Source organism: Schistocerca cancellata, chromosome 1 (genome assembly GCF_023864275.1).
Source record: "Schistocerca cancellata isolate TAMUIC-IGC-003103 chromosome 1, iqSchCanc2.1, whole genome shotgun sequence".
Classification (NCBI taxonomy): Eukaryota; Metazoa; Arthropoda; class Insecta; order Orthoptera; family Acrididae; genus Schistocerca; species Schistocerca cancellata.
In genome coordinates this window covers 476,712,936-476,728,133 of record NC_064626.1, presented here as the reverse complement: position 1 = coordinate 476,728,133, position 15,198 = coordinate 476,712,936, and the positions used below count along the sequence as shown (strand labels likewise).

At 44.6% G+C, this 15,198-nt stretch overlaps 1 protein-coding gene across 1 annotated transcript in view; it reads right to left on the bottom strand.

The window, feature by feature from the left end:
• The window catches only part of LOC126183844 (transient receptor potential channel pyrexia-like), a 190,246-nt gene that overhangs the window by 114,312 nt on the left and 60,736 nt on the right, over positions 1–15,198 (bottom strand). Inside the window, exon 3 of the mRNA XM_049926153.1 lies at positions 6,312–6,784. Coding sequence (XP_049782110.1) covers positions 6,312–6,784 — 473 coding nt within the window. The remainder of the gene's footprint in view (positions 1–6,311; positions 6,785–15,198) is intronic.

Genomic DNA, 15,198 nt, shown 5'->3' with positions numbered 1-15,198 from the left:
GTACGTTTTTAATGCAAGATGACGACTCGTAATAATTTGCCGCGTTACAAGTTGCTTGATACTCTAGTGAGGAATACAGTTCCAATCACATTAATGTCACCACCGCCTATGTTCGAAGTAAACGTGCGATAACCACTCACTGGCAACAGGTGGTAGCAATAGCATTGGAGGGTATATAAAGCATGTCGGAGTGCTGTGGAAAACAGTGCAATCGTCGCGATGCGGAAACAGTGGTTTTCTGACGTGCAAAAGAACATGATCTTTGGTTTTTTGGGTCAAGTGTGGAGGCATTTCCTAAACAGCTCATTTGTAAACTATTTGCATGTTGCAATTGTTAATGTACGCTGTGTACGACAACATGGCGCTATCCAAACCTGGCGCCGAGGCGACTGTTGTACACCATGGGCAATACATGACAGGGATGAACTGCAGCTGTGGAGATGTGCACGGGCGAAGGCATGTACAACTGTTGAGCATCTGAGCGCCCAGATTAACCAAGGGCTACATTCAAAGTCCCCTCAACGGCCTTTCAGCAAACGTTGCTGCGTGTCGTCCTCCACAGCAAGCACTTGTTTCGTGCACCCATGCTCATTGCTGTTCATCGGCGACGAACGCCGGACTTTTCTTGCCAGTGCTGCAACTGTACGTCCACTGAGTGTTGAAAGGTGGCCTTTTCAGTTGAATCACGTTTTATGCTCCATCCGATAAATGGATAGTGTGAATAGTGTGAAACACCTGAACGTGAAGACCGTGCAACAATCGTCGTACCAGGCCAGAGGAGGGAGCGTTACAGCGTGGGGAATTTTTCCCTGGCCGATCTCTTCATTCTGAAACTCACAGTGGATGAAGACCAGTATGTATCTATCGTTGGAGACCATGCACACCGCTACATGTAGTTTGTTTCTATTCGGTACGATGGCATCTGCCAGCAGGACAATGCATTGTATCACAACTCTCAGTGTATGTGCGTGGTTCGAACAGCACTAGGACAGAGTTTTATCATATTTCTGTGGCTGTGAGACTCCCCGTATATAAATCCAATCGGGAATGTGTGGGACCACCTTGTCGGGCTTTTCGCGTCATAGATCCTCGACCGAGAAACCGAGTGTAGCTTGCCACGGCACTGGAGTCAGCATTGCTCTGGATCCTTGTCAGTACCTTCCAGAACGTCATTATTACACTTCCTGCACTTCTCGCAGTGGTCCACGCTGCAAAAGGTGGTTATTTAGGCTTTTGACAGGTGATCATATTAATGTGACTGGGAAGTATACATCGACAGCTACAGTAGATCAATATCAAAATATAAGAGATCTCGAGGCAATAAATAAGTCAGTAGCAGTCAGAATAGTTCATTAGGTATTATTGATTAACAATTTCTAACAACTGCTGCAGATGGAGAAACGCCATAAGAGGTTGTGACAAGATCCCTTTGCAACACAGCAAGTAGTCAAGCTGTTCTTTTCTCCCGGAACATTCCAAGAGAAATGGCTCCTGATGAAGCCAGTGAGGATGTGTTGTTGGATGCTGAGACAGCGCCACTCTGAAGGTGTAGAACCGTCGATGTGGTACACTATGTGATCAAAAGTATCCGGACACCCAAAAAACATACATTTTTCATATTAGGTGCATGGTGCTGCCACGTACTGCCAGGTATTCCATATCAGCGCCCTCAGTAGTTATTAGACATCGTGAGAGAGCAGAATGGGGCGCTCCGCGGAGCTCAGAGACTTCGTACGTGGTCAGGTGATTGGCTGTCACTTGTGTCATACGTCTGTACGCGAGATTTCCACACTTCTAAACTTCCATAGGTCCACTGTTTCCGATGTGATAGTGAAGTGGAAACGTGAAGGGACACGTACAGCACAAAAGCGTACAGGCCGACCTCGTCTGTTGAATGACAGAGACCACGGACAGTTTAAGAGGGGCGTAATGTGTAATAGGCAGACATCTATCCACACCATCACACACGAATTCCAAACTGCATCAGTATCCACTGCACGTACTATGACAGTTAGGCTGGAGATGAGAAAAATTGAATTTTATGGTCGAGCGGCTGCTCATAGCCACACATCACTCTGGTAAATGCCAAACGACGCCTCGCTTGGTGTAAGGAGCGTAAGCATTGGACGACTGAACAGTGGAAAAACGTTGTGTGAAGTGACGAATCACGGTAGACAGTTATGCGATCCGATGGCAGGGTGTGGGTATGGCGAATGCCTGGTGAACATCATTTTCCAGCGTGTGTAGTGCCAACAGTAAAATTCGGAGGCGGTGGTGTTATGGTTTGATCGTGTTTTTCATGGAAGAGGCTTGCACCCCTTGTTGTTTTGCGTGGCACTATCACAGCACAGGTCTACGTTAATGTTCTAAGCACCTTCTTGCTTTCCACTGTTGAAGAGCAATTCGGGGATGGCGATTGCATCTTTCAACACGATCGAGCACCTATGCATAATGCACCGCCTCTAGCCGAATGGTTAAACGACACTAAATCGCTGTAATGGACTGGCCTGCACAGAATCGCCGGCCGGTGTGGCCGTGCGGTTCTAAACGCGTCAGTTTGGAACCGCGTGACCGCTACGGTCGCAGGTTCGAATCCTGCCTCGGGCATGGATGTATGTGATGTCCTTAGGTTAGTTAGGTTTAAGTTGTTCTAAGTTCTAGGGGACTGATGACCTCAGTAGTTAAGTCCCATAGTGCTCAGAGCCATTTGAACAATTTTGCACAGAATCCTGACCTGAATCCTATAGAACACCTTTGGGATGTTTTGGAACGCCGACTTCGTGCCAGGCCTCATCGACCGACATCGATACCTCTCCTAAGTGCAGCATTCCGTGAAGAATGGGCTGCCATTCCCCAAGAAACCTTCCAGCACGTAACTGAACGTATGCCTGCGAGAGTGGAAGCTGACATCAAGGCTAAGGGCGGGGCAACACCATACTGAATTCTAGCATTACCGATGGAGGGCGCCGCGAACTTCTAAGTCATTTTCAGCCAGGTTTCCGGATACTTTTCATCATATAGTGTATGTAACGGAATAGAACAAGGCATTGCTCAAGTCACTGGACGGAGCACTGGTATCCGACTACTGACCATTGCCGATACAGCAACTCGGCAGAAGCAACCGCCTCCGTGCTGCTGTTTCTGCTTGCAAACGGCATGGGACGTTGATCACGCTGCAGAAAGTTTCTGCAGTTAGACACACTGCCACATGAGAGAAAACAGACGGCAGTCACAGACCCTATTTCAGACGTTGCCATGATGACAGAGAAACGCAGGCCTTCCGGCAGATCAGCACCTAGCAGGAGTCAAGTGCAGTGTACGATTCCAACCGTCTGCTTTGATCAATGGCGTCGCGTATGACGTCATGAGTTTACGTTGCGAAGGGTGTAAGCCGCCGGCATGGAGGGCAGCCTGCTATTAAATGTTATCTGTGGTTGTCTCAGTAGTGTGATCTATGGTGTTTGTGAACTATGCGTAGCTTCAGTGGTTGTGAGTGAAACTAATATTAGTGTTATTTATAATTTTGGTTTTCTCAAGTATATGGCTGTTTTTTCCGTATGTCACATCGTTGAGGTGCTGCGTATATCAAATCGTTTGGTCTTACAGGGTTTTTGTTGTTGCTACCGGCGGCTCACTCTCATGGAACATGTTTGTTTTTGTGATTTGGTCTGTCGAAATAGGATTGACTGTTTGGTATTTTTTCGTTATTTATTTTTTATAGGTTTTGGCCATGTTAATTTTTGTTTGTAGTGCGATTCAATTTTTTTATGTACAGTATTTTCTTTCGGTTCATTCTGGAGGAATATATGTTTATTATTTTTCGATTATGTCGTTTTGTGCAGGTGTTTCTGGTATCGCTGTCTTCGTTTGAGGTATATGTTAAGGGGCGATCAAAAAGGTCCGGAATAGGTATGCGAATCAGGCAAAATCGCCGTTAGCATTGAGGAAGTCATCCCATCGGGGCACCACGTTGAAGATACCCGTTTGGTAAAACGGGCCTGCGTGAACTTGACGGTAAGTGCCTGCTGCACGTCCTCGTCCGACGGGAATCAGCGACCCTTCAAGGCGTTTTCTAAGTGACCGAGGGCGTGATAAACACACGAGGAGAGATCAGGACTATAGGGCGTGTGCTCGAGTGTCTCTTACATGAGTGGATGTAACTTCTGCCTAACGACATTTGCTATATAAGGGGACCTGCATTGTCATGAAACACCAACACCCCTTGTCGCAATTTTTCCTGATTTCGACAGACATGCTTCTTGAAACTCATTCTTCTTTCTGCGATGGCTGCCCGTGGTGTTTTCCTACGGAAGCCAAGAAAAAATAACAGCATTTTGGTCCTGTTTGAACACATTTGCTAACAACGTCACCATAGTTTAAGTTTCCGCATTTACCGCATGCACGGCGGAAAGACAGACGGCTACTCTGGTAATTTGCCTATACAGGGCGAAAAGTATTTAAACCGACAAACTCTGGGAGGTTGTAGGGGATATCAAAACAAATATTTTTCCCTAATGTCAGTTTTTCCTATGAGGATTATTTAAACCGGTGGAGGCCGTATTACGCTCTTCAGTTGCTAGAGGGCGTATTACACTCTTCAGTTGTAGGCAACTGCTGTCCACCAGTGTTGTAGTGCATTGTCTCTGATTATTAATGGAGCGATACACCTGGAGTGAGTACACAGATATGGTTGGTGCGTACTACGTAGCGCACCACAACAGACTATCTGCACAGCAGGTTTATCAACAACAATATCCTAATCGCCGTGTCCCGCATCATATGACCTTTGCTGCTGTGTACCAACGTCTGCGTAAGACCGCGTCATTTAGCAGATTACCTGGGCAGGGACGCTGTCGCACGTTAAGAACGCTGCAATTTGAGGAAGCTGTCTTGCAGCATGTGGAGCGGGATCCTTCAATCAGCACTCGTGCAGTTGCACATAACGTGGGGACGAATCAGACGAATGTAAGAACAGTCCTTCGAGAGCAAATGTTACGTCCATTTCACTTACGGCGTGTCCACAACCTGGAACCAGTTGATTATCCACCCAGAGCACAGATTTCGCAGTGGTACCTGGAACAGTGTGAAATGCATCCTACATTTCCATCCTCTGTGTTGTTTACCGATGAAGCAACGTTCGGGCATGATGGAGTCTTCAACATGCACAATTCGCAAATTTGGAGTGAGGATAACCCACATGCCATAGTTACTAGCGCTCATCAAGTGCGGTTCTTCGTTAATGTGTGGGTCGGTGTTGTTGGGGACTGTTTAATTGGGCCGTATCTGCTACCTAGGCTATTAAATGGCAGGCATTATTACAATTTTCTCGCCAGAGCATTGCCAAAATTGCAGGAAGACGTCCCGCTCCGTACAAGACAACATCTGGTTCCTACATGACGGGGTGCCTGCACATTTCAGTCGTCGTGTGCGTCGATTCCTGGAAAGATAGTTCCCAGAAACGTGGACTGGCAGAGGTGGTCCTGTATCATGGCCTGCTCGATCCCCAGTTATGTCCCCTTTGGACTATTTTGTGTGGGGAGAGATACGCAACATTGTTTACGCAACTCCTGTTGCATCAGAAGAGGATCTGGTTGCCTTGATAGTAGCAGCAGCAGGAACAGTTCAGGATACTCCTGGGGTTTTTGCCCGTGTCAGACAGAACATGATCCGACGGTGTAACATTTGTTTACGTGTCAATGGAGGCATTTTTGAAAATCTACTGTAATTGAAATTGGGTTTTGTTAATGTGTTGTCTCTTGGTCATAAAAAAAATGAAAAATTGTCTGTTGGTTTAATTAATTTGCCACCAGAGAAATCTTCCTCTACCGGTTTAAATACTCCTCATAGGAAAAAATGACATTAGGGAAAAATATTTATTGTGATGTCCCCTACAAACTCCCAGAGTTTGTCGGTTTAAATACTTTTCACCCTGTATGTGGATGCTTATATGCCCTCACCAGAGTCGCGGTACGTCACAATGTGTTGTGGACAGTAGCGTATGACTCCACTGGCAGTGTGGCCTAGTTTGCGCCATATTTTAAATATCTGTGACGATACTGATTTTGTGACTATGCCATTATGCCTTTACTATATTAGGACATGTTATAAAACAGATCTGAAGATGGTCATTGCTGACCGAAACCGTTAGTCTAACGACGAAACATTTTGTGATCATTGACGGAAATAAGAGAAGTTTGTTCTACTTATTCATGTGAGACGTCTTCCATAGGACTCGGTAAAGTAACAATGGACGTAGTAAATCGCTAGGGCTGTGTACAAATGTGTCGACGACGTGGAGCAGTGTGGCGCACCTGCCGTCAGCGTCGGTGGCGGCGAGCATGCGGTCGGTGCGGCCGCGCAGCAGCAGCTGGTGGACGAGCGCGGCTCGGCCCTGCCAGGCGGCGAGCAGCAGCGCCGCGTCTTGCTGGTCGGGCGGCCGCTGCAGCAGCGCTTCGGCGTCGCCTGCGGCCACCAGCGGCGCGGCGGCGTCGGCGCCGGGCAGCGCGCGCAGCCCCGCCTCCACGTCGGCGCGCGCCCACAGCTCTCCCGACCGCGGGCACGCTGGCGCCGCGCCGCCCCCCACCGCGCTGCAGTTGCCACTGCCTTCGCCACCGCCGCTGCCGCCTTCTCTCGCAGTGTGCGCCGGACTGCCGTCGTGCCTGTTGATGCTGACGCCGGTCGCTCTCTGCTTGGCCTCGGCCCCCAGTGCACCGCTCTCGACGTCCTCCTCGCTCGAGATGTCGCCGCAGTCATCAGAGCCGTCCTGCCAATGCACGCGCGTGTCCTAGCGGAAACATCGATAACAGTTAGCGTTTCTTAGCTGCGGCAACATCATCTGACCCTAAATCCAAGTTACATAAGGAAGATCCATTATGAACCTTAGAAATACCAACGTATTTTCCGTAACACGTACTACGAGGCTTGGGGGAGAGGGGGCGGGGGCGGGATGTACTGCATAAAAACCTAAGGAGAAAAACAAATTTCTTTAATTGTTGTGAACTTCCACTAACAACATTCTTTTTACTTAGATACTGACATAAGTAGGTTCCAGAGCCTCAAAATAAGTTTAGCGCAATCTTAGCAGTGTCAAAGCTCCGTTGTGTGTACACAGAGAGGAGTGGTTCTAAATGATCACCACGACTTTTTCAAAAAAATTACAGATTTCGTTAATTATCGTTGAGTTTTATTTGCAGTATAGTATTTAAAGATATATGGATGTGTAAGAAGAGTCCTGAACTTGAAATTATGAATATGACATTTGTTGCAGAATGTCAGTTTTACTGCTAAGACTTAAATTTTTGGCTTATTTTGTTCTGAAAAATTAAAAACAATTACTGAACGTGGCACAGGAAATCATTAAAAACAGTAAATATTTTTTTTCGAAATTTTAATATATAAAGTATGTGACTAGATTACTTTATCCGAAAGGTGGGCATAAGATATTTACACATACATGTACGTAGATACTCCGCAAACCACCGTACAGCGCCTGGCGGAGGGTACCCTGTTCCATTCGCAATTAGAACGAGGGAAAAACGACTGTCTATATGCCTCCATATGAGCCCTAATATCTCGTATCTTATCTTCGTGGTACTTTCGCGCAGTGCATGTTGAAGGCAACAGAATCATTCTGCAGTCAGCTTCAAGTGCCGGTTCTCTAAATTTTCTCAGTAGTTTTCCCCGAAAAGAATGTCGCCTCCCCTCCAGACTTTCCATTTGATTTCCCGAAGCATCTTCGTAATACTTACGTGGTGTCCAAATCTACCAGTAACAAATCTAGCAACCCGCCTCTGAATTGCTTCGTTGCCTTCCTTCAAACCGACCTGGTACGGATCCTAAACACCCGAGCAGTACTCAAGAATAGCTTGCACTATCGTCCTATAAGCGGTCTCCTTCACAAATGAACCATACTTTCCTAGAATTCCCCCAGTAAACTGAAGTCAGCCATTCGTCCTCCCTACCCCAATCCTCATATGCTCGTTCCATGTAACATCGCTTTGCAACATTCCTCTAAGTATTTAAATGACGTGACTGTCAAGCAGGACACTAGTAATGCTGTACATTATAGGTCTGTTTCTCCTGCTCATCCGCATTAATTTACATTTTTCTACATTTAGAGCTAGCTGCCACTCATCACACCAACTGAAATTTTTTGTATAAGTCCTCTTGTATCCTCTTACAGTCATTCAACTTCGACACCTTACTGCACTTGACAGTATCATCAGCAAACAACTGCTGATTGCTGCCCACACTGTTCGCCAAATCATTTCCGTGTGAAGAGAATAATAACGATCCTGTCACATATCACTGGGGCACTCCTAACGATAACTTTATCTCTGATGAACACCGTCAAGGAAAACATACTAGGTTCTATTACTTAAAAAGTCTTCGAGCCATTCACATATCTGTGAATTTTTTTCTTCTTTAACAGCCTGCAGTGACGCACTGTGTCAAACGCTTTCCGGAAATCTAGAAATATGGACTCTGCCCGTTGCCCTTCATCTATAGTTCGCGGCCCTGTTCGCAGTATAACACTTGAGGAAAGTGCAAACCGATTTTCCACGACCGATACTTTCTAAGACCATGCTGATTTGTGGACATCGGCTGCTCGGTCTCAAGAAAATTTATTATATTCGAACTGAGAATATGCTCAAGGATTCTGCAGCAAACCGATGTTAGGGATATTGGTCCGTAATTTTGCGGGTCGGTTCTTTTTGCACTTATATGCAGGAGTCATCACATGCGCTTTTTTCTAGTCACTTGGGTCTTTGCTGTGGGAGAAAGAGCCGCGATAAACGCAAGCTAATAAGCAAGGGCCGAGTGCTGTGGAGTACTGTTTGAAAAACCGCATTGGTTTTCCATCCGGACCTAATGACTTAAATGACTTATTTGTTTTCGACTCCCTCAATTATTTCTCTACGCCTAGGATGGTTATTACAATGTCGTCCATAGGGGAGTCTGTTCGATGGACCTGCGAGGGTTAAAAATCCAGGAATTCTTAAATTAATCTTTCGTACTGTATCGGACTGCGGCCATTACTAAACATTCTGATGTGGAAAAAAACCTGAGCAAACTGGACTTCGGTAAGTGGTCCTATGTATTTCCCAACCAGATGTCTGACTAATTTTACCACCTTGTAACATATCATTTCGTGACCACACCTATGTTGTCGTACTGTGCCTATTTGTATCTTCTAGAGACTGTCGTTGGAAAGGGGTGTTCTGAATCCTAGATTCACAAATACACTCTGCAAACTACTGTGAAATGCGTGGTAGATGGTACTTCCCAATGTACGAGTTTTAGGACTCCTCCTCTTTTGAATGTAGGAAGAAAGATTGCTTAAAACCCTCTGTGCGTGCTGTGCTGTGCTTAACCAAACGTTGTCTTTATCATCCTTACGGTACGTCAGGACTTTGTAGTTCGTCCCTACATTCATCACTTCGCGTTAGTTCGTAAAATTCTGTAAGTACGTCTTCGCTGGATATTTTGCATCTGTCTTAAAGACTTTGCCGTTTAGTTTTTTTCTGCAACCCTCTGACGCACTCCCATGATCAAACAAACCTGTCAGCATTCCTGCTGCCCTTCTGTGCATAAATTCAATACTCCCCGTTATTTCTATTTGATTTGACTCTCACACATGAGCAGTATTTTAAAAGGTGGCACACGAGTGTTTTGTAAGCAATCTTCTTCGTGACCCGCAACCTGCCACAGGAGATTATAGGAAACCTGCGTGCCTGTCTCTACGGCGAATTGTATTCCCAGAGTGGCAGGGGTCTGCCAACACCTGTTGGAAATAGACTTCTCGAAAGCCCTTGTAGGAAGCAACGTTTTTGCAGTGGAGTTTTATTAGTTCGAGTGGGAAATAACCAGTGAAATTTCCTGTGTGCGCCAAATGAGTCTGATTTGCTGAAAGTCATTGATGTTAAAACAGTTTCGTTGAAGGCTTTTGGAGCTCATGAAACCAGAAGTCGGCCAGCAGCCCTCGTTGGTGTAGGATAGGGAGTCTCTTACCCTATCGGGCAGAAGTGACTGTTTAACTGTTTGTAAGTGTTTAAGATTTGAGTTCAGTAGTGGGTGATCCTTATTCTTCTTCTGCTACTGCTGCCTGCTGGCCAGGGTTGTCCCTGTTTGTCTGTCTCATTCCGTGGATGCACTGGACGATCCGCTGTCCCATCTCTTGGGTGCTCGCCCAGGTAGTCGTTTCCCGCCGTCCATGTTTACAAATTTTAGCTCGTCTTGTGGGGTCCACCCTTTCCACATAATCCTTTCAATTTCTTTTTCTTGTCTTCATCCGTGTATATTTTGTATTCCACTCTGTTCCCGTACCGACACATTTGTCCTTTTGTCCCCAATGGTAACTTCTTGGATCTGTCTTACTACCTTCATTTCACCCTAGCTTTTGTTTTATCTTTTTCGTTTCTGCTCTAGTTTTTGCTGCATATGTCAAAACATGGTTCACCATCGTTTTACATATTTTTATTTTATCCCCAGTTATCAAAATTTGTTTCTCCAGGCATCTGGCTACCCTTGCTGCCTTTGTCCTTGATTTTTCACTTCCACGGCTAAGTCTTTATAGCTGGTGATAACAGTCTCTAGATAATTAAAGCTCAATAGTTGTTTAATCGTACAGGTGCTTTCGATATTACCATACTCATAATTTTTATAATGAGATTTCCATGTTATATTGGTCGGCTATTTTATTTAAATGTTGAAGTAACCTTTGTAAATTGTCCTTTGTGAACCATATAAAATTATCTTTTCCATACAGAAAGCTAAAGAGTTAATTTCGTGAGTGCTACCAAACGTAATTTCATCTTTTCAACACTGCAGTCCACAGCCTTCTCTATAAAAAGTTGCCAATTTTATTAGATCTTGAAGTAACGCATGTAAAAAATTTTAACGTTTCAACCGGTGAAGACAATATTTAAAAAATAAAATAAAATACTTCCCGTGCGAGTTTATTAGTGATATGGATACATTTTATTCAGAAAATTGCAAATTTTATAATGATATAAAAATCCGAAAATGTGAGAGAACTTTTTTCGTTCTAGCTCCCAAAATAGGAGTAAAGATCTCACCAGCTCATCGTAAATTGCTGAATGCCGCCACAGGTTCATAATGAGCTCTTTTGAGGCTGCAGTAATGCGAGACTAGTCAAAACCCTAATTTCCACTGAGACAAATTCAGCTGCCTGCTCCAAGAATCCGTTGATGGCCAGTCGTTACCGTTGGACCTTCATGGCCTATTCGGGAGGAGTGTAGTTTTTTAATGCTAATAACGACCGTCGCATGCAAAGTGATTCAACAAAACGCAAGGAGTAAAGTAATTTTGTTCGTCTTAAGCGTAACAAGATAAGTAAACGACTGGGTATGCTATTGAGACAGAAGACAGTTTATCAAGAGCGACGTTTTCCACGTTGACTAGCGAATTTGCATTAACTTACCATGACACTGGCTTGAAAAGTTTGTTTTTAATTTACTTCAGGTGCACATATTATATCCGACCGAATCGTCGAAAAGGGCAGTAAATGTAGCTAGATGTCTAAAGGAAGAAACGTTGATGTCGAGGAATGCCTTCGTCCTCGCACATAAATAGCTGTATTCTCTAAAAGGTCAGTCCTTTTGGGGAAGGAAGGAGAGAATTTCGAAGCGAGGGATGAATTTTAGAAGTGTGTGTGTGTGTGTGTGTGTGTGTGTGTGTGTGTGTGTGTGTTTCTACACTACTGTACTGGAGCTATTCTCTATGCAACACTGTGCGACATTAAAGTCAGTGCATCACCTTGCTCGAATAGGTAGTTACTTGTAAGAAAACTCAGTGGCATGACTAATGGTCGGGGCAAATCCGCTGTTGTGCTATCAAGCTTTTACGTGGAAGTGTATATGAAAGCACAGCTGTTGTTGAATTTGGCGAGCAGCCCAGAAATGTCGGCACTGCTGAGCGATGTAGGCCAGATACTCCTCTAACAGGAACAGCGGCACCAACGAAACTAGTTCAGGCTTCCAGATTCCCGGAAAAACAGACATGGTCGGCACTGCGTTACTTCTCCCTTTTTTAAGTGTCTGACGAACGCGCTAGTGGCGTGAATCGCTACAAACTACAATAGCTTCAACCATTTCATGGAAAGATATCGTCAAAATATCTAAGCTACATTGCATTAAACGACCATTTGCCTTTTAAGTAGAGCTGTATCTCTCCGATATACAGTCGTGCTGAACTTTATCCTACTCATTGATAGCGGTGGGAAACGTGATGTTCAAAATGTTCAAATGGGTGTGAAATCTTATGGGACTTAAATGCTAAGGTCATCAGTCCCAAAGCTTCCACACTACTTAACCTAAATTATCCTAAGGACAAACAAACACACCCACGTCCGTGGGAGGACTCGAACCTCCGCCGGGACCAGCCGCTTAGTTCATGACTACAGCGCCCCAGACCGCTCGGCTAATCCCGCGCGGCGGGAAACGTGATCTTTTTAGTAAAAACATATGTGGGACACTGGGAAGTAGCTGTAAACAACGTTTCCGCCCTTGGAAGTGAAGAAGTGTAACACTACTTCGTGCCAAGTTTTTTGCTGATTGTCGCTGGAACTTATTCCTCCACAAAAGGAATAGGCTATGACCGATTGCGGTAGGTGATTCTTACATGAAAACTGGTTTGAACTAATAAGTTTGATTAGAAACACAATAAATACACTTTTTACAAGAACAAAAATTTTCTGAACGTTATACTATTCAGATCAACGCATTTGTTCCAGCGAGATACTCCTTTCTTCAGTTCGATTCAATATATCGTGTGTTGTTCAAAGATTTCTTGTGGGCCGCGTTTTTTTTTTTTCTTTTTTTCTAGTAGATCTTCTGCTGTCTATTTTGACTTCATTGTATTCTTTTCTCGTGTTTCAGTCAACCATTGGCTAATGCTCCCTTTGAAGTTCTAACATCCTCCTCTTTTTTCAATTTATCCAAGTCCCATTTTATTCTTTTCTGCAATTTTCTTCAGTTTTAATCTGCACTTCCTAACCAATAAATTACGGTCGCTGTCGACATCTGCCTCTGGAAATACTGTACAGTTTAAAATCTATGGTTTTGAAATCTCCATCTTATCATTATATAAGCTACCTGAAACCTCTCTGTGTCTCTAGGCCTCTACGACATATATAACCGTGTTTCATGATTCTTAAACCTAATATTAGCAATGATTAGATTGCGCTCTATCCAGAATTCTACCAGGCGGCTTGCTCTTTCATTCCCTTCCCCCAGTCCATGTTCTACTATCTTTCTTCCTTTTCCTTCTGTCGAATTCCACTCGTTCTTAACAATTAAACTTTTGTCTCCTTTAACTATGTAAATCATTTCTCTTAGCTCATCATACATTCTTTCGACCTATGGAGGTGGCGCAGTGGTTAGCACACTGAACTCGCGTTCGGCAGGACGACGGTTCAAACCCGCATCCGGCCATCATGATTTAGATTTTCCTTGATTTCCCTAAATCGCTTCAGGTAAATGTCTGGATGGTTCCTTTGAAAGAGCGCGGCCGACTTCCTTTCAAGTCCTTCCCTAATCGGATGGGACTGATGACCTCGCTGTTTGGTCCCCTCCCGCAAATCAACTAACCAGGTACATAAACTTGTACTACAGCTGTAGGTGTTAGAGTTGTCACCTTGGTTGTGATAATGTGTGCGCACTATGTTGCTCATGATAGCTCCCCAGTTTTCCTATTTTCTTATTCATTGTGAGACCTATTCCTCCACTACCCCCCACTTGATTTTTAATTTATAACCTTGTATTCCCCGGATCAGAAGTTCTGTTGTTCCTGTTGCCATATTTCACTAATTTCCTCTATATCTTTTCACATGTCCATTTTCCGTTTTTAAATCCTCTAACATACTTACCCAATTAAATGATCTAGCATTCCACACTCTGACCCATATAACGCCATTTTTTGCCTTATGACGACATCCTGCTGAGCTCTCCCAATCCAAAGATCCCAATAGGGGACTATTTTGCCTCCAGAATATTTTAACTAAGACGACGCCATTTTAACTATGCCATACGACAGAGTTCGATGCCCTCGCGGAAAATAGCAGCTTTAGTTTCCACTTACTTTCAGCCGTTCGCATTATCATAATGGCAATAACAGTTTGGCTGAAGTTTCAAGGCCAGGTCCGTTAATCAACCTGGCAGTTGCCGCTCCAACGCCTGAAAAACCAGCTGCCTCACTTCAGGAACAAAAGGATAGCGCGACCTCTCCGAGGTGATTGCATCTACTTTTCGGCTGTCTGTATCACTGAGTTATGCAAAACTACCCCACCTCGACTCTGTGCATGGTGGCCAAGTCATTTATTCCCTCAGTAACAGTTTATTTCAAATGGCTCTGAGCACTATGGGACTTAACTTCTATGGTCATCAGTCCCCTAGAACTTAGAACTACTTAAACCTAACTAACCTAAGGACATCACACACATCCATGCCCGAGGCAGGATTCGAACCTGCGACCGCAGCGGTCGCGCGGTTCCAGACTGCAGCGCCTTTAACCGCTTGGCCACCCCGGCCGGCTAACAGTTTATTTCTGAAATGTTCAAATGCGTGTGAAATCTTATGGGACTTAACTTTTAAGGTCATCAGTCCCTAAGCTTACACACTACTTAACCTAAATCATCCTAAGGACAAACACACACACACACACGCCGGAGGGAGGACTCGAACCTCCGCCGGGACCAGCCGCACAGTCCATGATTGCAGCTCCCCAGAACGCTCGGCTAATCCCGCGCGGCAGTTTATTTCAACTTTTCGGAATATTCGTTTTCAATACAGATTACTCGTGAGAGTTTATTTCCTTCGATCTATGTTTTAAGAGTTAGGAATCATAACGGAAGTCACTGGTTCTAAATCTGGAGAATATTAGAGGTGAAACAATAATCTGAAACCTCAAGATAGTAACGGTTGGTGCAAGAGCACTTTTGCGAATCAATCTTTGTCGCTTCTGTTTCCACTCCCTAATCGAATAACCTATCATGAAGTTTCTCAATAAAAGCCAATTACTTTTTTTTACCTTGTTCTAAATAATCAGTTCACGCTGATAAACAAACAGCAACCTTTTTTTTCGGTCTCAAAACTGTTTTTGTTTTCCTCGGTGCACTTTCATTATTTTTGCTAACGCATTGTTATACTGCGATTTTGTCTCCAGTGTGTAGCAGTTGAT